General features: G+C 47.4%; 1 protein-coding gene and 1 long non-coding RNA gene across 3 annotated transcripts in view; one reads left to right on the top strand and one right to left on the bottom strand.

The window, feature by feature from the left end:
* Nucleotides 1-2,156: 2,156 nt before the first annotated feature.
* Nucleotides 2,157-24,284, bottom strand: LOC103104390 (uncharacterized). 2 transcript variants are annotated; one of them, XR_465854.3, is made up of 5 exons: nucleotides 24,120-24,284; nucleotides 11,517-11,578; nucleotides 7,272-7,464; nucleotides 4,866-5,045; nucleotides 2,157-4,750 (listed from the first exon to the last, which is right to left on the bottom strand). It is a non-coding gene; the product is annotated as an uncharacterized LOC103104390 (long non-coding RNA). The 2 variants fall into 2 exon arrangements; XR_008917354.1 differs by lacking the exon at nucleotides 7,272-7,464.
* The window catches only part of FSTL3 (follistatin like 3), a 15,684-nt gene continuing 9,809 nt past the window's right edge, over nucleotides 19,912-25,786 (top strand). Inside the window, exons 1-2 of the mRNA XM_007489426.3 lie at nucleotides 19,912-21,538; nucleotides 24,284-24,469. Of these exons, the coding sequence (XP_007489488.2) occupies nucleotides 21,472-21,538; nucleotides 24,284-24,469 (253 nt within the window). The 5' untranslated portion in view covers nucleotides 19,912-21,471. The remainder of the gene's footprint in view (nucleotides 21,539-24,283; nucleotides 24,470-25,786) is intronic.

The following is a 25,786-nucleotide window of genomic DNA, read 5'->3' as shown; positions in this document are numbered from 1 at the left end:
GATGCTGCAAAATTGGGACCCTAAAATGAATGAATCCAACCATTCTGGAAGGCGATTTAGAACTATGCCAAAGGACTTTAAAAGATTGCATACCCTTTGACCCAGGAATACCACTGCTGGGTTTGTAACCTGATGAGATAATGATGAAAAATGTTTGTACAAAAATATTCATAGCCACACTTTTTGTGGTGGCAAAAAAAAATTGGAAAATGAGTGAGTATCCCTTGATTGGGGAATGACTGAACAAATTGTGGTATCTGATTGGTGATAGAATACTATTGTCCTGTAAGGACTGATGAACTGAAGGATTTCTATATGAACTGGAATAACCTCCATGAACTGATGCAGAGTGAAATGAGTAGAACCAGGAGAACATTGTACACAGAAAATGAAACGTGGAACTATCCAATGTAATGGACTTTACTACCAGGAGCAATGCAATAATCCAGGACACACCTAAAGGACTATGAGAAAGGATGCTATAGAAAGAACTGTGGGAGTAGAAATGCAAAAGAAAAACATATGGGTTATCACTAATCACTTGTATATATGGGTATATGAATTGGGGTTTTGGCTTTAAAAGATTTCTCTATATAAGTGATGGCAAACCTTTTAGAAGTGGAGTGCCAAGCCCCTGCCCCTCCCCCCCCCTCCACTGAGTGCCAGGGGCTCCCCCTCACCCACACAGGGGAGGAAGAAAGCACTCCCATTGGGCTGCTGGGCAGAGGGGTGGGGATGTAAAAAAATGTTATTCCACCTTTCTGGTAACAAACGCTGGTGGGAGAGGGAGCACGTGCCCCAAGAGAGACTTCTCAGAGTGCCATAGGTTCACCATCACAGCTCTATAGCAAAAATAAATAATATGGAAATAGATATCAAGTGATAACCTTTGTTCAATTCAGTAGAATTGCTTATGGCTCTGGGAGAGGGGAAGCAAAGAAAATAAATCATGTAAACATAGAAAATATTTTAAAAATAAATAAAGAAAAAGAAATTCAGGGATGAGGAGGTGCATTCCTCAGAGATGGTGTCAGATTCACTCAACAGCTTTTGGTTCAACTTTTTCTAGTACGTAGGGGTGTTTGGAATGAAATTATGTGAGGGCTTTGAATGCTAGATTAAAGACTTGTCTTGTATCCTAAAGCCAATAGGGAACTATTAAAGGTTTTTACGTCAGGCAGATCTGTGGCTTATTAAGATTGTCTTAGCAGTGGCATAGTTTGAAGAGGGGAAAGGCCGGAGGCAGAAAAAGTTGTCCCTAATAATCCTAAGTGATGATGAGGGCCTGAGCTGGGGTAATCAAAAGGAAGATGGAAGAGCAGTATGGAACTAGAATGCAATAATAGGACTTTGCAATTGAAAGGATGGAAATAGGGTGAGGGAAGAGAAAGTTACACGACTTTGAGGTTAGAATTTGGGTGCCTGAAGGATAGTGGGGGCATGTGATAGAAAGAGGATGTCTAGAGGACAGAGTTTAAGAGAAAAGGCAGGGGCAGCTAGGTAACACCGTGCAATGAGAGCCAGGTCTGGAGTAAGGAAGTCCTGGGTTCAAATCTGACCTCAGACACTTCTTAGCTGTGTGACCCTGGGCAAGTCATTTAATTCCCATTGCCTAGTTCTTACTACTACATTCTGTATTAGTATCAGTTCTAAGACAGAAGAGCAGCAAAGGCCAGGAAATGGGGGTAAGTGACTTGCCCAGGGTCACACAGCTAGGAAGTATCTACTTAATATCAGTTCTAAGGCAGAAGGTAAAGGTTAAAAAAAAAAACAGATAAAACTGAAAAAAGGGCTTTGAGTTTATCAGGAAAGAGATAGCTGGCAACTTTTGAGAATGTGACATCACTCTTCTCAAGTAGAGTCTGAAGCTAGATTGCAAAGGGTCCAGGAGGCTCCTGGGGGAGGATGTATAGCCAGCTCTCTGGGAGTTCTAGGAAAGGGAGGTAGAGATAGAGGACGGTATCTTCAGGGCATGGTTCTAATCCAGCTTTCTAACCTGATTTCATATTACCCAAGTCTTTGACACTGAAATAAAGCCAACAAATATATATTAAGCGTCTCCTATGTGCCAGGCACTGTGCTAGCCACTGGGGATAGAAAGGCAAAAGACAATCCCTGCTCTGAAGGAGCTCTTAGTATATAGGGGTTCATATTTTAAACAAACAAACAAACCCTTACATTCTGTCTTTGTAGCAATTCTAATACAGAAGAGCAACAAGGACTAGACAATCTGGCCTTAAGAGACTTGCCTGGGGCCACACTGTGTCTAAGACTAGATTGGAACTTGGATCCTCCTGACAAGGTGGACACTGTCTACTGCATCCTGTCGCTGCCCTGATGCAGTTTTATTATACAGTCTTTTTTTCATATTTATTTATTGTTTATTAAACCCTTACCTTCCACCTTAGAATCAGTACTGTGTATTGGTTCTAATGCAGAAGAATGGTAAGGGCTAGGCCATGGGGAGTAAGTGACTTGTCCAGGGTCACACAGCTGGGAAGTGTCAATTGCAAAATCCGGGACCTCCCATCTCCAGGCCTGGTTCTCTATCCACTGAGCCACCCAGCTGCCCTCAGTGCTCTAAAGTTTGCAAAGCATTTTGCACATATCTCATTTGACTGTCACAATAATCCTGGAAGATAGGGGCTATTATTATGCCATTTCATAGACAGAGGAAACTGAGGCACAGAAAGGTTAGGTCACTTGCCTATAATCACCTGGCTGGTAACTGTCTGAAGCTGGATTTAATCTCAGGTCTTCCTGAGTCTAGCACTCTTGCGTACTGTGTCACCAATATTAGGGAATACAAAGAGAGTGAGGTTTTGTTTGGAATATTCAGTGGGTACCTCCCCATGGACAGCAAAATTCTCATTGGCACTTAGTGGCACCCCCTAATTAGGTCTCAGGGACTGGGGCAGAACCAAGATGAATTGGCTTGATCAGCTGTGAGAAAGGACCATGAGCTACTATCTAATTAGGACTGAAGGTCCTGGAGGAGGAAAAAGAATGTCAGGTAAGTTACAAGATAGTCTGTTAAAAGCAAGTGGAGCCAACAGTTCGATCACATGATTCGTGGGAGCTATGACTGGGGATGGAGACTCTAATCAATCACCCTGGTGCAAATATCAATAATAGGGAAATAGGTCTTGATCAGTGACACAAAAACCCAATGGAATTGCTCATTGGCTGGGTGGAGGGGGAGGAAGAACAAGAATCTTGTAACCATGGGAAAAGATTCTAAATTAATTAATTAAATAAAAAAAATTTCAATTAGAAACAAAAACAAAAACAAGTGGAGCTAGTGGCTCAGTAGATTGAGAGCCAGGCCTAGAGAGGCGAAGTCTTGACTTCAAATCTGGTCTCAGACACTCCCTAGCTGTGTGACCCTGGACAAGTCACTTAACCTGATTTGCCTAACCCTTGTCCTTCTGTCTTAGAGTTGTTACGAAGACAGAAAGTAAGGATTAAAAAAAAGAAGAAGCCCCGTGGACCCCCAGAGATCTCTAGTTTCCCAGTTCTTCAACCTTCTTTAAAATTCCTATGACATCCACTATCTCTACTCCTCACAGAGGTGATTAAAAGAGTCTTTGTTATCATCCAAAAGTCTTTTCCTCAATTCTCACATTCCCCTAACCTTCCATTTCTCCTTCTGCCTCACTCCTATACCTTCAGCCCCTTTTGTTCCTTCACTGTGTTGAGGACAGGAGATGATAGCCAAGATGGCGAGTGAGGCACCTCGAGACCCCCAGATCCATGGAAAGGTCCATTGAGGGCACTGGGAATGTTTAGCCTGGAAAAGAGATGACTGAGAGCACAATGGGAAGGCCCTCATTTAGAAGAGTTTGACATTTGATTGGGCCCCAGAGGAAAAAACTAGGAGTTATGGGTGCAAAGTGCAGAGGGGGCACAGTTCCCTTTAATGTTAGAATTTTCTGGCAGGGTTCAAAATGGAAAAGGACAACCAAGTGAGGAAACAGAAGGTTCCCCCTCATTGAAGATTTCTGAACAAAGGTTGTAGAGGGGTTCTTGTTCAAAGTTGGGTTGTGGGTGCCTTGGATGGCCCCTGAGGTCCTTCCCAGGGTTGAGGTTTTAGGATTCTGGGACAGAGACTTTCCCTTTTCACACTGGGGCGCCCCAAGATTTGAGCCACTTTTTCATCTCAGATTAGGGGGTTCCTTTCCAACAGAAGCCACACCTCGGGGTGCACGCCTCTCTCCTCCCCCTCTCCCCACAACCCCCAAGACTCTAGGACTTCTGTTTGCCACTCAGAATAATTTTTATTCCTTCACGAGGGCTGGGTAGCTAGCTGTCCCTCCATTTCCCGGGCCTCCTCCCTGCCTGCCTCTCCTCACTCCCCCCCTTCCATCCCTCCTCCTGGAGCCCTGCTGTCTCTCTTAAGTCCCAGTCTCGTGCTGACATCACCCCGTGTTTACCAGAATCCCAGATGTGTCCACGTCGGCACAGCTCGGCTTCGGGTCTTTCCAATGGGAGGTTCCCTCTCTGGCCCCTCAGCCCGGCTCCCACAGACACCAGGCTTGGCCCAACGCTCCAGGCCAAGCTTTTCCTCCAGCAGCCGCCCGGAGAGGGCTGCTCTGTGACCAGAGCGGAGACCTGGGGGTTTGGGGGGCTCCATGTCAAGAGCCCAGGCAGGGATCTCAAGAGGCCGCCTGGTGGCCTTCCATTGAAGATCAGCTCCTTCCCCCTCACTCCTTCCATCCTCTCCTCCTTTGCTAGTTCCACATTTCCACCTCTAGAATCATAGAACATAGAACATGGAACGTCAAAGCTGGAAAAAGACCTAGAACATATCCAAAGAGGTAAATTGACAAGCTGAGCTGTCCAAAAGGGGAGGGGGCTGCCCTGACTTGCGTTTGGGGATCCCTGGCCTTCGGCAGCCTCCAGTAAAGACTGGGTGTTCAAGCCTCAGGAACGGGGTGGGTGGGCGTCGTTTCTCAGATAGGTGGTGTTGGGCTGGATGATCACTGAAGTCCCTTCCAAGTCTGAAATTCTGAGATTCCATCAGGTTGGACCATAGACCGAGCAAGCTGAAAAAGAGCCAAGAACACAGAATATCATTGTTAGAAGGGCAGAGCTGCCTCAAACCCTTGCTAGCAGGGTGACCCTGGACAAGTCACTCTATCTCGCTCTCTGCCTCAGTTTCCTCAACTGTAAAATGGGGATAATAATAGCACAATCAATCCAGAGTTGTTATGAGGAACTGGAGACATTCTCTCTCTGGTCCAGCCACCTCATTTTACAGATGGGAATCCTGACACGCACCTATTGGCCTAAGAAATTGGCGCTAGATTGTAATTCTCTGAAGGCAAGCCTCTGAACAATTTTTCACCTTTTGTCTGTCAAGATGTAGGAACACAATTTAACTCAGTTAAGCAAATAAATGTTTATTGAATACCTACTATAGGGGGCGGTTAGGTGGCTCACCTGATAGAGTCATACCTGGAGTTCAAATCCAGGTCTTGGGTTCAAATTTAACCTTAGTCATTTCCTGGGAAACTCCATCACCTAGGCTTTATAGCTCTTGTGCCTTGGAACTAGTACTTCGTATTGATTCTAAAATAGAAGGTATATCCATTCTGGAAGCAGGGAGGGAAGAGGGGAAGGAGATAAGAATCATGGAATCATGGGAAAAAATAAAATGCAAAAAATAAATAAATAAAATAGAAGGTAAACTTTTTTGGGAGGGGGAACAACCTACTGCCTACTTTATTATTTAAAAAAAAAAAACAAGCTTTGCCCAGTTTATTAAAGAATACCTTGTACAGTTTATTTTTCACTGGTCTGTTCTGGCATGTTTCTTTTTTTTTCTTTTTCTTTTTCAACCCTTACCTTCCATCTTGGAGTCAATACTGTGTACTGGCTCCAAGGCAGAAGAATAGTAAGGGCTAGGCAATGGGGATCAAGTGACTTGCCCAGGGTCACACAGCTGGGAAGTGTCTGAGGCCACATTTGAACCTAGGACCTCCCGTCTCTAGGCCTGACTCTCAATACACTGAGCTACCCAGCTGCCCCCTTCTGGCATGTTTCTAATGATATCAGAATCACCTAGATCAATGATAGCTAGTATAAATTCTGGGCTCCGGGTATTAAAAAGCAAAAAAGCTAATCTCTGGTCTCAGACAGGAGTTTGGGGGAAGGAATAAGGGAAGAGAATAAGCATTATAGGGCGCCTACTGTGTGTCAAGTGATTTTGATCAATGCTATGCTTTTTGATTCTTATAATAGCCCTGTGAATTAGATGCTATTATTATTCCCATTTTATAGGGGAAGTATGTGAGGCGGACAGAGGTTAAATTACTTGTCCAGGATCACACAGCTAGTGAGTGTCTGAGGTTGCTTCATTGAGGAGGGACTCTCCATAAAATGTCTGGTTCTGCAGATGCTTCTGTGCCCAGATTTTCTTTCATTGATATCTTTTGGTTTTATATCATCTTTGTTTCCAATGACTTCCCTCCCCTCAGGATCCCTCAGGATCAAGAATAAAAAAAAGAAAGAGAAAGAAAAACCCTTCTTGAGATGAACCAGGACCTCTACCAAGTCTGAGGGGCTGGATAATGCTGCACACCAGCAATTGTCCACTAGGTGGAACGCTCAATAGACTGCTGGACTTTGAGTCAAAAGGAGCTGGCGTTCAAATTCTGACTCAGATCCTTACTAGTGTGACCCGGGACAAGTCACTGTGCCTCAGTTTCTTCCCTTGTAAATAAGGTGGCTGACCTCGATGGCCTCTAAGGTCCCTTCCAGTGCTCAGTGATGCTACAATAGTCAACCACCCCCGAAGAAGGAAGAAAGGTTCTAGATGAGATCCATGGTCACTGTTTCCTTAGCATCCACTTATCAAGGAAAACCAAAATGAAGAATGCTTATTTTCTATCAATAACATCCTTCTCTGCTATGACCCTGGTCTCTTTGGGCCTCTTAGGTAATTTTTTTTTAAACCTTCACCTTCCATCTTAGAATCAATAATGTATTAGTTTCAAGGCAGAAGAGCCAAAAAAGACTAGGAAATTGGGATGAAGTAACTTGCCCAGGGTCATACAGCTAGGAAGTGTCTGAAGCCAGATTTGAACCCAGGACTTCCCATCTCCAGGCCTGGCTATTTATCTACTGAGCCACCTAGCATCCCTTCCTGAAAGGATATTGCTGTTAAGAAGTTTGAAGTCTTCTGAAGCCTTTGATGCTGTGGATCACTCTCTCCTCCTTGGTCCTCTCTAGGTTTTCAGGGGACTAGTCTGTCCTGGTTCTCCTCCTACCTCTCCAACTGCTCTTTCTTTGCCTCCTTTGCTGGATCCTCCAGCGATCCTTCAATTCTTTACTCTTCCACGATTCTGGACTTGGACAGGACTTGGAGTCCCAAAGACCTGGGTTCAGACGTTCTCTTTGATGTTTATTAGCTGTGGGAGCTTGAGCAAGTCTCTTATCCTCTTCAAAGCTCAGATTCTTTATCTATAAAATGAGAAGGTTGGACTAGACATCCTCCCAGGTCCCTTCCAGCTCTAGCTCTAGGATCCTATGAATCACAGAATGGCTAAGAATTGAAGGATCAGGGGGCAGCTGGGTAGCTCAGTGGATTGAGAGCTAGCCCTAGAGACGGGAGGTCCTAGTTTCAAATGTGACCTCAGACACTTCCCAGCTATGTGACCCTGGGCAAGTCATTTAACCCCATTGTCTAGCCCTTCCTTAACACTCCTGTCTTGGAACACAGTATTGATATAAGACAGAAGGTAAGGGCTTAAAAATCAAATAGAATAGGGGGCAGCTGGGTGGCTCAGTGGATGAAGATCCAGGACTAGAGATGGGAGGTGTTAGGTTCAAATCTGACCTCAGCCACTTCCTAGCTGTGTGACCCTGGTCAAGTCACTTGACCCCCATTGCCTAGCCCTTACCACTCTTCTGCCTTGGAGCCAATACACAGTATAGACTCCAAGATGGAAGGTAAGGGTTTAAAAAAAAAAAAGAATTGAAGGATCACCCTGAGGGCAATGGAGAAATGCATTGTGGGAGGAAGCAAGCTATAAGACCTTAAAGTGGTGTGAAGGACATCATCAGAGAAATATGGGGGAGGTGGGAGAGGAAGGGGAGGAAAAGGGAGCCGGTCACTTATGGGGAGCTTTGGCACTCCACTGTTCTCCACTGATCACAGGAGAACATGAGGAAGTCACCAGCCAGACTGGTGGATTTATGGGTACAGAGAGTCGTCCAGGATGGGTAGGTTTAAGTGGGTTAGAATCTGCCTTGCCTAAGGAAGGGCTTCTTTTCCAGGGGTTCCTGAACGTGTTTGTTTTTTAATTTGATGAATTTCTATCCATAGAGTTGGCCTTCCTTTGTAATCCTATGCATTTTTTTTAAATTTTTAAATAAAAACCCTTACCTTCTGTCTTAGAATCAATACTGTGTATTGGTTCCAGGGCAGAAGAGAGGTCAGGCCTAGGAAATGAGGTGAAGTGACTTGCCCAGGGTCACACAGCTGGGAAGTGTCTGAGGCCAGATTTGAACCCAGGACCTCCCATCTCTGGGCCTGACTCTCAATCTACTGAGTTACCCAGCTGCCCCCTATCCTATGCATTTAAAAACACAATTCTGACAAGTGTTCCATAAGCCTGAACTGTGTGTCTAAGGAAAGACTCCCATGATGAAATCTAAGAACTACCGGATTATTGGGGTGACCTCCCGGTGCCTAGAATAGGACCTTTCCTCACCCTCTTCCCTCAGTCCTTCTTGCTCTGGAAGCTACCTCTGCCCCCCCCTCCCATGGATGAGTTCCTCCCATAATCTCCATTTTGAAGAAAGGGCCAGGAAATAGAATACTTCAATAATCCTGTCTCAGAAAAAAAAACAGAGAACAAGCCATCAATGAACTCCCTAAGGAAAAATCTCCAGGGCCAGATGGATTCACAAGTGAATTCTATCAAACATTCAAAAATCTCAATACTATATAAACTATTTGGGAAAATAAGCAGAGAAGGAATCCTCCCAAAATCTTTTTATGACACACATACCGTGCTCATGCCTAAGCCAAGCAGAGCAAAAGCAGAGAAAGAAAATTGTGGGCTGATTTCATTAATGAATATAGAGGCAAAAATTTTAAATAAAATACTAGTAAAGAGATTATAACATATCACAAGGATCATTCACTACAACCAGGTGGGATTTATACCAGGAATACAGGGCTGGTTTAATATTAAGAAAACTATCAGCATTATTGACCATATCAATAATCAAATGAACAGAAATCACATGATTATCTCAGTAGATGCAGAAAAAGCCATCAACAAAATAGTACAGCCATTCCTATTAAAAATACTAGAAAGTTATTGCTCTGTTCATCTAAAGATTAACTTTTTGTTCTTTTGGGCTAATATCATGAGTTGTTTGTTTCATGGTTTTAAAGAAATTGTTTTCTATTCTTGTGATGTATAAAATTTGTTTCTACTTTGAGTTAAAGCTCAGAAGACCTAACAAAAATACTAGAAAGAAAATGGCAGCTAAGAAGCTCAGTGGATTGAGAGCCAGGCCTAGAGATGGGAGGTCCTGGGTTCAAATGTGGCTTCAGACACTTCCTAGCTGAGTGACTCTGGAGAAGTCACTTAATCCCCATTGCCTAGCCCTTGCCACTCTTCTATCTTAGAATTGATACTGGGGGCAGCTGGGCGGCTCAGTGGATTGAGAGCCAGATCCAGAGATGGGAGGTCCTGGGTTCAAATCTGACCTCAGACACTTCCTAGCTGTGTGACCCTGGGCAAGTCACTTCACCCCCATTGCCTAGCCCTTACCACTCTTCTGCCTTAGAACCAATGCACAGTATTGATTCTAAGATAGAAGGTAAGGGTTTAAAAAAAAAAAGAATTGATACTAAAACAGAAGGTAAGGGCTTCTTTGATCCAGCCATAGCACTGCTGGGTTTGTACCTCAAAGAGATAATAAGGAAAAAGACATGTACAAGAATATTCATATCTGTGCTCTTTGTGGTGGCAAAAAAATTGGAAAATGAGGGGCTGCCCTTCAATTGGGGAATGGCTGAACAAATTGTGGTATCTGTTGGTGATGGAATACTATTGTGCTCAAAGGAATAATAAAGTGGAGGAATTCCATGGAGACTGGAACAACCTCCAGGAAGTGATGCAGAATGAGAGGAGCAGAACCAGGAGAACATTGTACACAGAGTGATTCCCTTGTCACATTGTGGCAACCACGAAGGGATTCGCTTTAAAAGACTGATATATATTAATTTAAGGTCGCCAAGGAATTCAGCTATGTAATTCCTAAATGAAAAACTCAAGTCAGCCGTCAGCCTTTTTTGGAGTTTAATTATAATAGGAGCAAGAAAGGAATTAGAGATAGAGAGAAAGAAAAGGGAGAGAAGGGAATAGGGCTTAAATACCCCTTCTGTTTAGGCTGGGCCAAAAGGCCCAAGCCCTTAGATAGCTGGGGCAAAGAAAAGAGATCAGTCCCTATCACTCACGTGACCAAAATGGAGAAACAGTCTCAGAGGCCCCCACCTTCAGCTTCCTTCAGCGCAAGCTTCTCTGAGTCCACCGCAATCACCCCGACCAAACTCCTCAACCCCCTTCCAGTCTCCAGCCCCTCCTATCTTTCAGGAAACCATCCAAGTTCCTCCTCTCAGTTCTCCCATCTACCAATCACTGTTCATCAATTTCCCTGTGCCAATGGAGGCTCTAGCTTAACCCAGGACCGCCCAGAGGTTTCTGGCTTTTGCACATGTCTGTTGAAGGTCATATTTTCAAATGATTAAATCTTTGATCTAGGCTGCAGCCCTTACTCAATCCTGTTAGGACTGAATAGGGTGGAGATTTATTCCAAGTATCTCCATTGTATCAATTCTAAAATCAATCATGATTCAAAGAAATTCCTGTTCTATGCTTAAGCATAGGTCAAAGTCCTTTCCATTGTTCAGCAAAAGGTTTCTGTCCTAAAGTAATCTGAAAAAGAGAAGAGAAGGAACCTCCCATGCCAATGGGGTTCCCATTCCAATAGTCTATCAGTAAGAAATTTTCCAAGTATGAAATATCCCAATGGTGAAATTTCCAACATTTATAAGTCTAAGGAATTTTGAGGTTTACAAGAGACTGATACACTGTGGCACAATTGAATGTAATGGACTTCTCCATTAGTGGCAATGCAGCAATCCTTAACAACTTGGAGGGATTTTCGAGAAAGAACACTATCCACATTCAGAGGAAGAACAGAAGAAAAACACCTGCTTGATCACATGAGTCGGTGGGGATAAGATCGTGGATGTAAACTCTAAAGGAACATCCTAGAGCAAACATCAACAACATGGAAATGGATTCTGATCAAGGACGCATGTAATACCCAATGAAATTGCATGTTGGCTATGGGAAGGGTGGGTGATGGGGAGGGAGGGAAAGAATATGATTCTTGTAACCAAAGAATAATGTTCTAAATTGATGAAATAAAATTAAAATAAATTTAAAAAGAATAAGAAGGTAAGGGCTTTAAAAAAAGAAGAAACTCACTTGGATGCCTTGGCTCACTTTCTGCCTGACCTTGGCAAGTCATTCCCCACTAGTTTCCTCATCTGTAAAATAAGGAATAACAACACTTGTTAACCTATATCCCAGGGCTGTAGTTAGATAAGCACTTGATAAACCTTTGAGTAATCTAGAAACTGGAGATTCGAACACCCAAGGGGAAAGAATCACAAGGTCCATAGCCAACTGTGGCTGTGGGCCAGACTCACCAGAAGCTCCAACATCTGGCTTTGCTCTCTTTACTGCCTGGACTTTGTTTCTTATCATCCAGCCCTGATCTCATACTTAGGAAAAAGTCACAGAATGAAAAAACTGCAGAATTTTAGAGCTAGTAGAGACTTTGGAGAGCATACAATATGTCTCTCTTGTGGGATAGGGCAGGGAAAACTGAATCAAAGAGAAGAGGGAAGGATTGTACCTACATTTTCAAGAAATTAGAAGCAAAGGCAGAATTCTAGTCATGGTTTTTGACCCCATCAAATGTCCAGTGGCAGTACAGGGCCAGAGGGCTAAACTGAAGGAAGGACTTTTGCCTCTCCTAGGCCTAAGTAGGGGCAGGAGCCGGGGGAAAAAAAGGGAACCTCCTGGCCTGGGGATCCCATAACTGTATAGACATGCTAGGACCTTAATTTGAAGCTAATAGGCAGTCAGATAATGAGTATTTATTAAGCCCCTACCACATACCAAGCATTGTGCTAAGTTCTGGAAATACAAATAAAGATAAAAACATGGGCCAAGTCCTCAACAAGCCTCCATTCTAATGGAGGAGACAACATACAAATAACTATGCCCATGCAACATAAATGCTTGTGTGTATGTAAAATAAAAGGCAATCTCAGAGGGGCATTAGCAGCTAGCAGAAAGGAAGACCCTTTCCTACAGAAGATGAACTTTGTAAGAATATAAATTTAGGGTTTTGACTAAATATGAGAATTCTAAAGTAATATTGTGTTCGCTGATTTAAAGATATAACAAGTCAAAAATGACTTTAGTAGCTTTATTTACAAAGAGGTAGAGAAATGTAAGAAGAGGGTAGAGAAAATGTCTAGCCCATCATACTAAATGTTGCTCTGGTGTGGGGCTTAGCCACAAGTATGATGGGCATGACTTGGTAACCCTCAGCCAGAGGACCTGGTGGTGTCTTATGAAAAGGTTCCACCAACGCAACCTGTTCTAGGAAAGGAAGGTCTCTCTGGAACTAATCTCTCCAGAAGCCAGGAAAGGAAGGCCAGCTACTCATTCACCAAAGGGAAGTCCAAAGGAGAAGAATCAGGAGCAGTCCTCCAAGAAGCAGTCCAAGAGTCAAAGTCAAGGTCTAAGCTGAAGGTCAAGTCCAAAGCTACCTCCAAAAGCCAAGTCACCAGGAGAAGATCCCTGGACAGGAAGTTCAGGGACAGGACTTTTAATAGTCCTTTTTCCACATCACTTCCTGTCCCTTCTTCCACTTTAGGGGAACCAATTGCAGTCTTTCAATTTGCTTAGCACTGCCCAGGGGGTAGTCAGTGGCCTCTGGAGTTGTCACCCACTTTAGTAAGTGACTTGCAAACTTTCTTACTTAGTGTTAAGTAGGGGTGTTTAAGTTTTTGGTTTATTAAACAAAAAAAAATTTTTTTTAAGTTGCTGATTGATAGACAAAGTTTGATTTACTCATCAGAACTTTGAATTGAGGAGTCTTGAAGAAAGCCAAGGAAACTAGGAGACAGAGGTGAGGAAGAAAAACATCCTAAGCCTAGGCAATGGTCAGTTAGTCAACAAGCATTATTAATGCTTGTGTGAGCACTGCACCAAGTCTGGAGATAATAAGAAAGATGACACCTAGAGCTTGTACAAAAGCCCTAAGAATTGGAGTACTGTGAGGGCAGCTAGGTGGCTCAGGAGATTGCCAGCCAGATCTAGAGATGGGAGGTCCTGGGTTCAAATCTAATCTCAGATACTTCCTAGCTATGTGACCCTGGGCAAGTCACTTAACCTCCATTGCCTAGCTCTTACCACTCTTCTGCCTTGGAATGGATACACAGTATTGGTTCTAAGACAGAATGGAAGAACTTAAAGAAAGAAAGAAAAAATTAGAGTACTACACTGGCTTTACTAGGAATATCTAAAAGAGCTTGTAGCAGATTCTGGTGGTTGGAATCCCAGGAGATACATCCCTGGTGGAGCAGTACATTGTACCATGTAAAGATTCCCTGAAATGAGGGAACTCCAAATCTTAGCATCTTAGACTTGGAAGGAACCTCAGGGAGCCTCCAAACTAACCTTCACCTGAGCAAGAACAATCCTTGTTCTCCTTCTCTTCTCATCCTTCCCTAGAAAAGATCCCCTTTGCCCACCTCCATTGGATCTTGACGGTCAACCTCAGATGCCACCTTCTCCATGAAGCCTGGTGACACCCTAGCCCCCAAGTTGAAGCTATTTCTTTCTCCTGGAATCAACAGAGCACTTTACCAGGATGGTTCCTTTAGATTCATTTTATTCTCCCTAGGGTCAGAGTGATTTGTGGTCTTGCCAGTCTTTCCATTAGACTAGAAGACGCTCCTTGAAAACAAGACTGGTTTTGTATTCATCTCTTTAGCCCTAGGGCCAACTGTAGCATTCTTGAACACTGGAGTCAATTCATGTTTGTTGACTGAACCTCCCTACCAATGCAAGATTCCCCCATGATTGCCTTCCCAATAGAAGAAAACTTCCAGTAATGGAGAGCTTGCCCCCTCCTGAGGCTGCTGGTTCCACTGTAGGACAGTCCTGGTTGCTAGAAAGTTTTCCTTTACCTCAAACCTAAAAAGAAAAGGGGGGGGGGGGAAGCATTAGATTTGGAATCAGATAACCTAAGTTCAATTGCTGGTTTTTCCATTTATTACCTGTGTGACCCTGAGTCATTCCCCCAGCTTGAGTTCCTCCTTTAAGGAGCACTTGTAAATTGAGGGACTTGAATTAAATATCCTCAGAGAGGGGTGGCTATCTATCAGTGGATAGAGTGGGAGGCCTGGTGTTGAGAGTACTTGGGTTTATATTTGGCCTTCCTAGCTATGTGACCCTGAGCAAATCACTTAACACCCAGGAGCAGCTGGGTGGCTCAGTGTATTGAGAACCAGGCCTAGAGACGGGAGGTCCTAGGTTCAAATGTGGCCTCAGACACTTCCCAGCTGTGTGACCCTGGGCAAGTCACTTGACCCCCATTGCCTAGCCCTTACCACTCTTCTGCCTTGGAACCAATACACAGTATTGACTCCAACACGGAAGGTAAGGGTTATTTAAAAAAAAAATCACTTAACACCCATTGCTGAGCCCTTAGTGCTCTTCTGCCTTATATTTAGGGGGCAGTTAGGTGGCTTAGTGGATAGAGAACCAGGCCTGGAGTTAAGAGGATCTGGGTTTATATCTGGTCTCAGATATCTCCTAGCTGTGTGACCCTGGCCAAGTCACCTAACCCCAGCCACCTAGTCTGTGTGACCCTGGCCAAGTCACCTAACCCCAGCCACCTCATCCTTACCAAGACAGAAAATAAATCACCCTCATAGTTCTTTCTAGCTTAATCTCTCTTCCACCTGATAGCCCTATCACCATCCACACCTCCTGATAATTCCTTTCTGTAGGTTTTTCCATCAATATTCTCTATGGTCAGGTTGCTGTCTTGTATCTTTCTGTCCATAGGCTCTCTTCTCTCCTGGGTAATTTCCTAAAGAACACCAAAGGGACAAGGATGGCACAATGAATTGACCCCAAATCAGTTTGTCAAATGCCCATCCTACAAAGGGACCCCTAGAACTGGGCAAGCTCCTGGCTTGAATCTGTCTAGATACATTCTAAAGGCCTTGAAGCCCAGAAGGGAGGATAGAGTTATAAGATGCTCTCTCTGGCTCTGCATGTTTTCTTCTAGAGCAAATAACTCTGGGACACACTGACTCCCTGTCCTTGAAACACTTGGCAGAATTGTGCCTTTGGGCGTCCTGAGAGAAGGGAGTGAAAGGCTTGGCAGCCCAGAATCCCAGGGACTGGAAGGACCATAGAGTGGTCACTTTGTCTACCCCCTGCCTCCCCTTCTTGCCTGCCCCTCTTCTCCTTTCTGCAAGTCAAAAATAAGATTGACATTATAAGTTTAAAGGGCATTAGGAATAGGCCTTTAATATATTCTACCATCACACTGAATCCTGAGGGTCTAGAGATTTGATGATAGGTTCCTCAAAGTTCTTTCTTATGTAGTCATTTGTGGCTTTTGTGGTTCAGTGGAAAATGTCTTAGATTTGGAGCCAGAAGACATGCATTCAAATCTCTGCTTCCCCATCAGAGAGGGAATTAGGACAGCAAGTGGCTAATTGGAGAAATTGAGTTGAACGACCCTGGCTCCATCTTATAACTCAATTCTAGAGCTAGTTTAATTCCTTTTCTATTTGATTACCAATCTAGTTCAAATTCTGATTTGTAAGAAAGGTTTATTCAATTGTGGAACTTGAGAGGAAACCTTATTGCATTGTCTGAACCCAGCCCTTCATGGCTTGGGAAACTGGACCCCCAGTACCTGCTGCTTGGAGACCCTTATCCAAGGACCGAGGTTATGTTGAGTTGGAACCCAAGATTGATGCAAAGAATTTTCTCACGACTAGACATCTCAAGCAACCCATAGGTCTTATCTGAAAAAACTGGCCCCATACAGATTAGTCAGTCATTGTTTCCATGGTCTTTGATTGTTTACTAATACTCAGAGGAATAGAATATCTCTTTTCCTGAAATCAGGGAATTGCACCCATTTACTCTCCCCTTCCCAACTTGGAAAGTCCCTAACATTTCCTCTAGTTAAAAATGAGATTGCCTAATGTCAAACCGTTTCCTTTTAATGAACTGAACTCATTTTATTGTTTTTAAGATATAAAATATTGCCTGCCCCTGTATTTGGGGTCCAGCCCTAAGCTGAGGAAGAAACCTGGTCCCGATTTGTTGGGTAATTACCATACAGGACATCATAAATCAATATGCTTAGAAGATCAAATCTTTCTTTTTCAGGGGGGAGGGTTGAAATTGACTAATTTTTTTTTTTACCAATTACATGCAACAACAAATTTCCACATCAGTTTTCTGAAGTTATTTGATCCAAATTATCTTCCTCCTCCCTTCCCTCCCCACCCTCCCAGAGCTGGCAAGCAATTCAATCTGGATCATACATGTATTATCATGCGCAACATATTTCTATATTCATTTTTGGAAGTGTATAATCACATAAAACTAAAACCTTAAAAGAAAAACTAAAATAAACAAGTGAAAAATTGAATGCTTTCATCTGCATCCTGATTTCAACAATTCTTTCCCTGGAGGGGAGTAGCATTCTTTGTCAGAAGTCCCCCAGAACTGTCCTGGGTCATTGTATTGCTGAGAATAGCTAAGTCTATCACAGTTCAAGATCAAACCTTTCTTGGTCATCTCATCTTTCATGAAGAGCATTATGTGACTTTGGGTAAGTCATTTCCCCAATCTGGGCTTCAGTATCTTCATCAAAAAAACAGAGAGAGGGAGATGACCTCTGAGGTTCCTTCCCGATTAATACGTATGGCCCATTTTGCCAGGCATTTTTACTGTGTACATATTGATTCTCACAGCACACTTGTAAATTAAGTATTGCAGATTTTATTTTCACCTGTTTTGTAGATCAGAAAACTGATCCTCAGAAACGAAGAAATGACTAACTCAGAATCCCAGAAACAAGAGCTGAATCTCATGCTCTCTTGCTACCGTACTGGCACATTTCTCTTTGGAGCATAGGTTTGGAGCCAGACAGAACTTTAGAGATGGCCTAGTCTAACATTAATTTTATTGAGGAGGGAGACTGAGGCCCAGAGGGTACAAGGAACATATAGGCTTATAGATCTAGAGCCAGAAGAAACCACCAAAGCCATCTAGTCCAGCTCCCTATTTTACAGAGGGAGAAACTGAGACCCACAGTGGGTAAGTGATCTGTGTGAGGTCACACAAATGATTATCAGAAATGAAATTTGAACCCAGGTCCTCTGACTCCAGGACCAGCACTCTTTCCAGTGTACCTCTCTGTCCCAAACTCTCTTTTCTCCTGGCTAGCTTCTCCCGGAACATTAAAGGGAAGGGACACTTTATTTTGACAGCATAAGACTACACAACCCTCATTTTCCTCTCTCTGCTTAGAGATCCAGGACTGGGGAGGAGCATGTTGACAAGACTTAGATTCTAATCCTGTCTCAGCCCCCTGACTCCGTTTAAGCCTTGGGCAAATGTCTTTTCCATCCTCAGTTTCCTTGTCTGTTTAATGGGGATGATTAGCCCTACTTGGACAAAGTCATTGTAATTCTTTTTTTTTTTTAATCTATAAAAAGAAGGGGAGGGGGACAGTGGGAGAGACTAGATGTCCTCCAAGGTCTCTTCCAGCTATAAATTCCATAATGTTATCAGGGACTCAGATCCGGTGTCTAGAGCTTGGACAAGACTGGAGGTCCATCTCGGTGACAGATCTCAGACTTAGTAAACAAGGTTCCAGCTTTGTTATCCAAAGATGAGGCCCAAGAATCAGGACAGCTCAGGACAACTGGCTGATCCTCATCACTGGGACTCAAACCCTTGCTATTCTAGACTCCGCAAAAAAGGGCCAGCAACTGGATCTGCCTTTCCCCCATCCCTATTCCCCCAGGTCAATTCCAGGCCCAAGTCCTCAGAACTGAGGGCAGGGCAGGGAGGCAGGAGGGAGGGGGATGAAGGCAACCAAGATCTCTGCCCTGGACCAGACTATGGCGCCAGCTCAGTGACCTCGGTCCAAGGCAGGGGTCCAGCCCCTGAGAAAGGCCAGGCAGTCCAGATGGGAGCTGGATAGCGCTGGGGGTTGGGAGCTGGCCCGAGCTGGCCCACGAATGGGAGAATCTCTCTCTCTCTAGCCCATGAAAGGAGAAACTGTTTTCTTTCTATGTAAATAAAATCACAAATTCCTAAACTATTGGAGCCTTAGAGAATGTGGAGTCCCAGCCATCTCGTTTTAAGGATGAGGAAACTGAGGCCCAGAGGGGACTTGTTCTGGGTCTTTTTCTCTCTCTGTCCTCTGAGGCTCTTTTCCCTCTGCCTCTGCCCTCTCTGTGTCTCTGGTCTCTCCTTCTCTGACGTTTTCTCTCCTCTGTGTCTCTTTCTCCCTGTCTCTGACTTTTGTCTGTCTCTGCTTTCTCCATCATGTCTCTGCCTCTGCCCCCTCTGTGTCTCTGGTCTCCTCCTCTGACTTTTTCTCTCCTCTGTGTCTCTTTCTCCCTCCATCTCTGACTTTTGTCTGTCTCTGTCCCATCCTTCTGTCTCTGTTCTTTCTGCCCCCTCTGTGTCTCTGGTCTCCTCCTCTGACTTTTTCTCTCCTCGGTGTCTCTTTCTCCCTCCATCTCTGACTTTTGTCTGTCTCTGCTTTCTCCATCATGTCTCTGCCTCTGCCCCCTCTGTGTCTCTGGTCTCCTTCTCTGACTTTTTCTCTCCTCGGTGTCTCTTTCTCCCTCCATCTCTGACTTTTGTCTGTCTCTGCTTTCTCCATCATGTCTCTGCCTCTGCCCCCTCTGTGTCTCTGGTCTCCTTCTCTGACTTTTTCTCTCCTCGGTGTCTCTTTCTCCCTGTCTCTGACTTTTGTCTGTCTCTGCTTTCTCCATCATGTCTCTGTCTCTGCCCCCTCTGTGTCTCTGGTCTCCTTCTCTGACTTTTTCTCTCCTCGGTGTCTCTTTCTCCCTCCATCTCTGACTTTTGTCTGTCTCTGCTTTCTCCATCATGTCTCTGCCTCTGCCCCCTCTGTGTCTCTGGTCTCCTTCTCTGACTTTTTCTCTCCTCGGTGTCTCTTTCTCCCTGTCTCTGACTTTTGTCTGTCTCTGCTTTCTCCATCATGTCTCTGTCTCTGCCCCCTCTGTGTCTCTGGTCTCCTCCTCTGACTTTTTCTCTCCTCTGTGTCTCTTTCTCCCTGTCTCTGACTTTTGTCTGTCTCTGTCCCATCCTTCTGTCTCTGCTCTTTCTGCCCCCTCTGTGTCTCTGGTCTCCTCCTCTGACTTTTTCTCTCCTCGGTGTCTCTTTCTCCCTGTCTCTGACTTTTGTCTGTCTCTGTCCCATCCTTCTGTCTCTGCTCTTTCTGCCCGGTGTCTCTATCTCTGCCCCGTTGTGGGTCTCGCTTCTTTCCACTCTGCGTCTCTCTCGGTCTCGGTCGTCTCGGCTGGGTCACACTTGTTGACTCAAACATCTCAAGTTTCCAAACAGCTCCGGCCTCAGCCCCTCCCCAGCAGGCTCAGACGGGGCGTGTCCCCCGCCAGTCCCTCTCTGGGCCCTGCTCCAGCCCCAGCCCCTGCCCCCGCCCAGGGCCCTCCCTCAAGGTCCCTCCTTCCAAGGACAGAGGCTAGCGGGCCGACTTCTGGCCAGCTCGGGAGGAGAGCGCCTATCTCGGGGACTCGATAGGTCTGCCTTCCCCATGCCCGAGAGCCAGGGGAGCGGCCCGTGGGGGGCCAGAAGAAAAAGGGGCGCAACTCCCCCCGTCCCCACTCCTCCACTCATTCTCTCCCCTGGGCTGAGGCATCGGGGTCTGGATGGGGATGGGGACCTCCGAAAAGCCCGGCAGACACGCAGACGCACTCAGAAAATATGCCCAGAATTCCCCCCCAGAAGCGCGGAAGTTACCGACGTCACGCACCCCTGGCTGTCTTCCTGCGCCGTGACTTTGCTGGGCCGCTTCCCCAAGTTTGGAATGGGCTCCCTGCTCATCTCAGCCTCATGGAATCTGTTTTCATTCAAGGGGCCACTCCAGTAGCACCTCCTCCAGGAAGCCTTTCTTGATCTCCCCCACCCGCCCCATTCGTGGGTGCCCTCTCCTTCCCTGTCCCTCTTCCCCTCCAGATTCTTCCCCCTTCCCATGGCAAAGGCAGAAAGCAGACACTCCATAGTAAGGATTCCACCGACATTCGAGATGGAGCCCGCACACTCGCTCACACACTGACCTGCACGGCCAGCATGAGCATGCACAGTAACGGGCATGGACACCCTGAGAGCCTTAAACGCCGGGCCTCCGCTGGAGCCTCAGGACATGGTCGGATCAACACGTGTGACCCAGCAGGGAGGATGGAGGGACACCCTCAGGGGCAGCGAGGGGGCTCAGGCCTGGAGACCAGAGGTCCTGAGTTCAAATTTGACCTCGGACACTTCCCAGCTGTGTGACCCTGGGCAGGTCCCTTCACCCCCATCGCCCAGCCCTTAGCACTCTTCTGCCACGGGATGGATTCTAAGACAGAAGGTGAGGGCTGAAAAGAGAAGAAATAGACACACTTGGAGGGACAGAGACCGAAGGATCGGAGATACAAGGAGAGAGAGACGCAGAGACCTAGCAGGCGCTCGGGACCACACCTACAGCCAGCCACAATGTTGTTCCCCTCCGACACTGTATCACTATACCAAGCGCACACCTTCATGCGCAGGATCCCCAGACGTCCTCTGGCACTGTCGGGACGCACCCTCTTTCATGCACACACACGCACACACACACACACACACACACACTCAGATACACACTCACCTTGATGCACAGAAACACACGCCCTGATACACACTCACACACATCGAGACACAAACACACGCTCTGATAGACACTAGTACACACCCTAACACACACACACACACACACACACACACACACACACACACAGAGGCCCATCCCAGAACCCCCGGGCAAACACTCCGTTCCAATCTCACACACTCACCCTCCCCCTGGCCCGGGCTCAGGCCCCGCCCACCCCTTACTCCTCCGCTGGAGCAGGAGGGAAAAGTCTTTATATAGAGAAAGGCAGAAACTGGGACTTTAACTCAGCTCCACGGTCCTGGGGAGGCGGCTGCACCCGGAGCCCCCCAAAAGGCCCCGCTCTTTGCGGGTGCCACCCCGCCCTCCACCTGCTTCCCTGCCCCTCAGGGTCCCGCTGTCTCTCCTCCTTCAGCCATGCCGCTGTGGTTCCTGCTTTTGGGGGTGTTCTCCTGGCCCACAGCCCAAGCCGAATCTGGCCGGGGTAAGTGACTTCCCCCGGGGTCCCGAGTCCCTGATCCCTCCCCCCTCCCCCTCTTGGATCCTGAGCTGGAAGCCCTTGGGTCTATTCAGCACTGTGATCATTCCATCCCTCTGGCTTCCTTCCCGACTACCCAGACCTCTTGTTCCCAAACTCTCAGCTTCTGGACACCAGAACCCTGAAGACCTGGGCTTCCACACTCCCAAATCTTTGGTCCCTGACTTTCCAGACCCCGATCCCCCGGGACCCTGGGTCCCTGATCTCTGATCATTCCACCCCCTTAATCCTCAGTCCTTCAATAACATGGCTCCCAGAAGCCTTGGATGCCCAGGATCCTGGCCTCCAGAACTATCCATCCTTGACACCCCAACATGTTGGTCCTAGAACTCCTAACACTATAACCTTGCCAGATCCTTGATTCATTTGGATCTGAACCCATGACCCTTCCGTTACCTGGTCTCTGAACACCTGAATTTTGGGGTACTAGATTCTTTGAACCCCCAGCACCTTGGCCTCTAAACCCCCAAACTTTGGGTCATGGATGGCCCAGAACCTTAATTTCTCAACCCTGTGAGCTCTCAAGTACCCTTGGATCCAGATCCTTGATCATCATATTCCCTCATACCTAGATACCTAATCCTTTGTAATGTAATGCCCTGGCCCCCAGATTTGGACTTGTATTTTTGTCATTGTAATTTCCTGCCTCAGACCCCCAATATCCTAGTCTCCAGAACCTTCAGATCTTGGGGACCCCCATCCCCAGATCTCTGGATGCCCAGATGCCTGAGCCTCTCAGAACCAGACTCCATTGATGGTCACCATCCCCAGGGACCCTCAAGCCTCAATCCTTATCCTCCCTAAACCTTGACCCCCGAAACTCTAAGCCCCTGAATCCCTGATACTTTGCCACCCCAAACTCCTGACACCTTCACCCTCTGGTGATCCTGTCTGCAGAGACCCCACATCTCTAATTGTTGGGCCCTCTTGACCTTGGTCCCCAGATCCCTACTTCCTCTGCTGGTGGCCTCAAACTTGTATTCTCTGACCCGAATCCAGCACTCAGATTTGGAGGGAGGAAGAAAGCAATCCAGCTATGTCAGAGATAGGCTTATGGTGAGGTGGGAGATGAGCAGCTGGGGCAGCCCCAGGATCCTCTGCGGGACTCTCTGGCCTCCCCATGAGGGATATGGACTTGGCCTGGTTCCTTGTAGACAGAGCTCAACCCCACAGGCCCAGAAGGTGAGAAGATGCCTAGAATAATGGAGGGAAAAGAGAGGGCATGAGCTTGGCAGCCCTTCTGCCCTGTCGCTAAGCCTGAGAGCCTGGGCAGCATTTTAAAAGTGGGGGGACCTCAGCCTGAGAGGCCCAATTTTCTCCTTTCTGTGACCCACATCTCTTTAGCCCCTCATTTTCTCAATGTCCCAGCTCTCAGCTGGGAGCTGGCCAGCTTCCTCCCCTGTAGAATTAGGGACTGGACAGCAGGACCTGCTCCCCTAGGAGATCCCATCCTCTGAAGCTGGCTCTGGCTGTCTCCTGCCTGCCAACCCCCGTGCAAAGCCTAGAAAAGTGGGTGCCCCATTCCCCTGCATTTGCTGTGACCAGGACGGGTGCTGGACATGGTGTCTATCTCCTCCCACCCCCTCTCTGAGGCTAGCTGAGAGAACAGACTCAGTTAAGGCCACCGGTCCCCCTCTAGGAAGAGTGGGCTCATTCGGGACCCTTCCGGGAGGTAGAGGACACTCCAGGTACCCCCAAAGGCCACAAGTGAGCTGCCTCTTCCCAAGCTGGAGAGTGGGATGGGTGGGGTGTGTTCTGCTAGAATCTTCAGCCAAGAACTATCTTTCCCACCCGCACCCAATCCCCCAGTGACTGAAAGCCTGCCCCCCCAGTCAGGGTTCCCAGTCTGGTGACTGTACTGGGGAGACTGGTGAGCTCATGCTAGGGGAATGTTCCCGGAAGGCTTGGGTGACTAAGAGGATGGGGGGGGGCAGGAGCACAGGCTGGATGAGGAGCTGGGTGAGGAGCTGGGCCACATCCTGTCCCCTGGACCCCAAGGCTCTCAGCCTCAGGCTCCCTCCTGGTAGCCATCAGGGTTCCAGGCTTGACTCCAACCTCCTGATTCAGGAGCCATTCTGAGTCGGGGTGGGGTGAAGGGAAAGGGGCACCCTTCAGCTCCAGGGGCCCAGGGCTCAAAATGAGGTCTGAGGGAAGGCACCTCGAGCCCAGGTAAGAGGGAGCCTGCTCTCTCCTCCGATGGAGGGCTCCTGGAGGACTTAGCACCGTGCCTGGCACAGTGTAGGCACTTACTGAATGGCCTTGATATTTCTTATCTCTTCCATGTTCCAAAGACTCTTGCTGATTCCTAGATCCTGGCTGGGCTGGGATCTAATGCCCAGGCATCGCATTTGGAGTCAAGAGCCCTGGGTTCAAATCTCTGCTTTGCCCCCACTCTACTGTCTGTGTGACCCTGGACAAGTCTATTCCCTTTTCTAATCCCCAGTTTTCCTATCTGTAAACTAAAAACGGTTGGACTAGCTAGTCCATGAAGTCACTTCACGATTGTAATTTTTTTTTTGCCCCTTACCTTCAGTCTTGGAATCAGAAGAGCGGTAAGGGCTGGGCAATGGGGGTGAAGGGCCTTGCCCAGGGTCACCCCGCTAGGGAGGCGGGAGCCTCCCCAGGCTGGGCCAGGAGCTGTCTCCAGGTCTCGATCTTCTGATCCCGCGTCTCCCTTGTCCCCGGCTCCAGGCGGCATCTGCTGGCTTCGCCAGGGCAGAGATGCTCAGTGCAGCCTGATCCTGAGGACCGGCGTGAGCTGGGAGGAGTGCTGCTCTGCGGGCCGGGTAGATACCGCCTGGTCCAATTACACGCATCAGGGCAACAAGATCAGCCTGCTGGGCTTCCTGGGCTTGGTGCCCTGCCACCCCTGCAAAGGTAGGCGCCCCGGCGCCCGGAGAGGAGCAGAGGAGTCCGGAGGCGGCACGGGGGTGGGGGGAAGGGGCCGGGATCCTGCTCGCCAGATGTTGGGAGGCCGGTGATTAATCCCAGCCCCGCTGGCTGGGTGGTCTCTGGGAAACTGCTCTCCCTCTCTGGGCCCCCGCTCTTCCCTCCCTCCCGCTCACTTCCTATCTGGGGGTGGCTTTGGGGCTTGGGGATGCGGGCGGGCGGGGAGAACGCAGGTGGCTGTGGCTCCAGCTGGAGGGTTGAGGAGGGATCCTCTGGGGTCCGCGGTGGGGCGAGGATGGGGTGTGGGCGGGACCGCTCCTCTCGGGGCTCTCTTTTCCCTCTCTGGGAGAGACTCCAGCTGTGTGTGGCCAGGCTCTGCCAGATGTGTGGGAGCTGGCGGCCAGGTGTGAGCCACATGCGAGGAGCCTCGGGGGGAACCCAGGAGGGAGGGAGGGAAGGAGGGAGAGGGGCCTCTACGGAAGCCGACAAGCCTCCGAGGGCTCTGGAAGCATCCTCTGCTGCGGGTGAAGGGGCTTGGGGGGGGGGGGGGGAGGCGGGAGATCCGAGTTCTAGTCCGGCCTCTGGCTCTTTGACTGTCCCTTCCTAGCTTTTCCGTCTTTGAAGTGAAGGACTCTCAGCATCAGGGCTTTAGAACTGGCAGGCTGGCCAGGGCAGCTCCTTCAGCCTACAGAAGCGGAGAATGCAGACTCAGGACTCATCTAGCCTGGGTTTGTTCAAGGTTACACAGTAAGAGCCAGGGTTGCAGTGGCCAGAGCCCTGGGAGTCAGAAGACCCGAGTTCGAGTCCCAGCTCCACTAACAGTGGGAACTCTGACAAGGCACAGCCTCGGGTCTCAGTTTCTCCATCTGTAAAATAATGGTCCTAATGGGCACCACTGAACCGTGCACCACAGTTACTAATGAGTTCTACCTCCAGGATCTTGCATCTGACCTTGTCATTGTTCAGTCATGTCTGACTCTTCACAATCCCATTTGAGGTTATCTTAGCAGCCATCCTGGAGTCATTTGCTATTTCCTTCTTCAGTCCATTTTTGCCATTTCCTTCTCCAGCTCATTTGACAGAGGAGGAAACTGAGGCAAAACAAAGTGAAGTGACTTGGCCAGGGTCACACAGCTAGTTTGCCATTTCCTTCTCTAGCTCATTTGACAGAGGAGGAAACTGAGGCAAAACAAGGTGAAGTGACTTGGCCAGGGTCACACAGCTAGTTTGCCATTTCCTTCTCCAGCTCATTTGACAGAGGAGGAAACTGAGGCAAAACAAGGTGAAGTGACTTGGCCAGGGTCA

This window comes from Monodelphis domestica, chromosome 3 (assembly GCF_027887165.1).
Source record: "Monodelphis domestica isolate mMonDom1 chromosome 3, mMonDom1.pri, whole genome shotgun sequence".
NCBI classification, from domain to species: domain Eukaryota; kingdom Metazoa; phylum Chordata; class Mammalia; order Didelphimorphia; family Didelphidae; genus Monodelphis; species Monodelphis domestica.
Note: the sequence above shows the minus strand (reverse complement) of the source record. Positions and strands in the feature narration are given on the sequence as shown.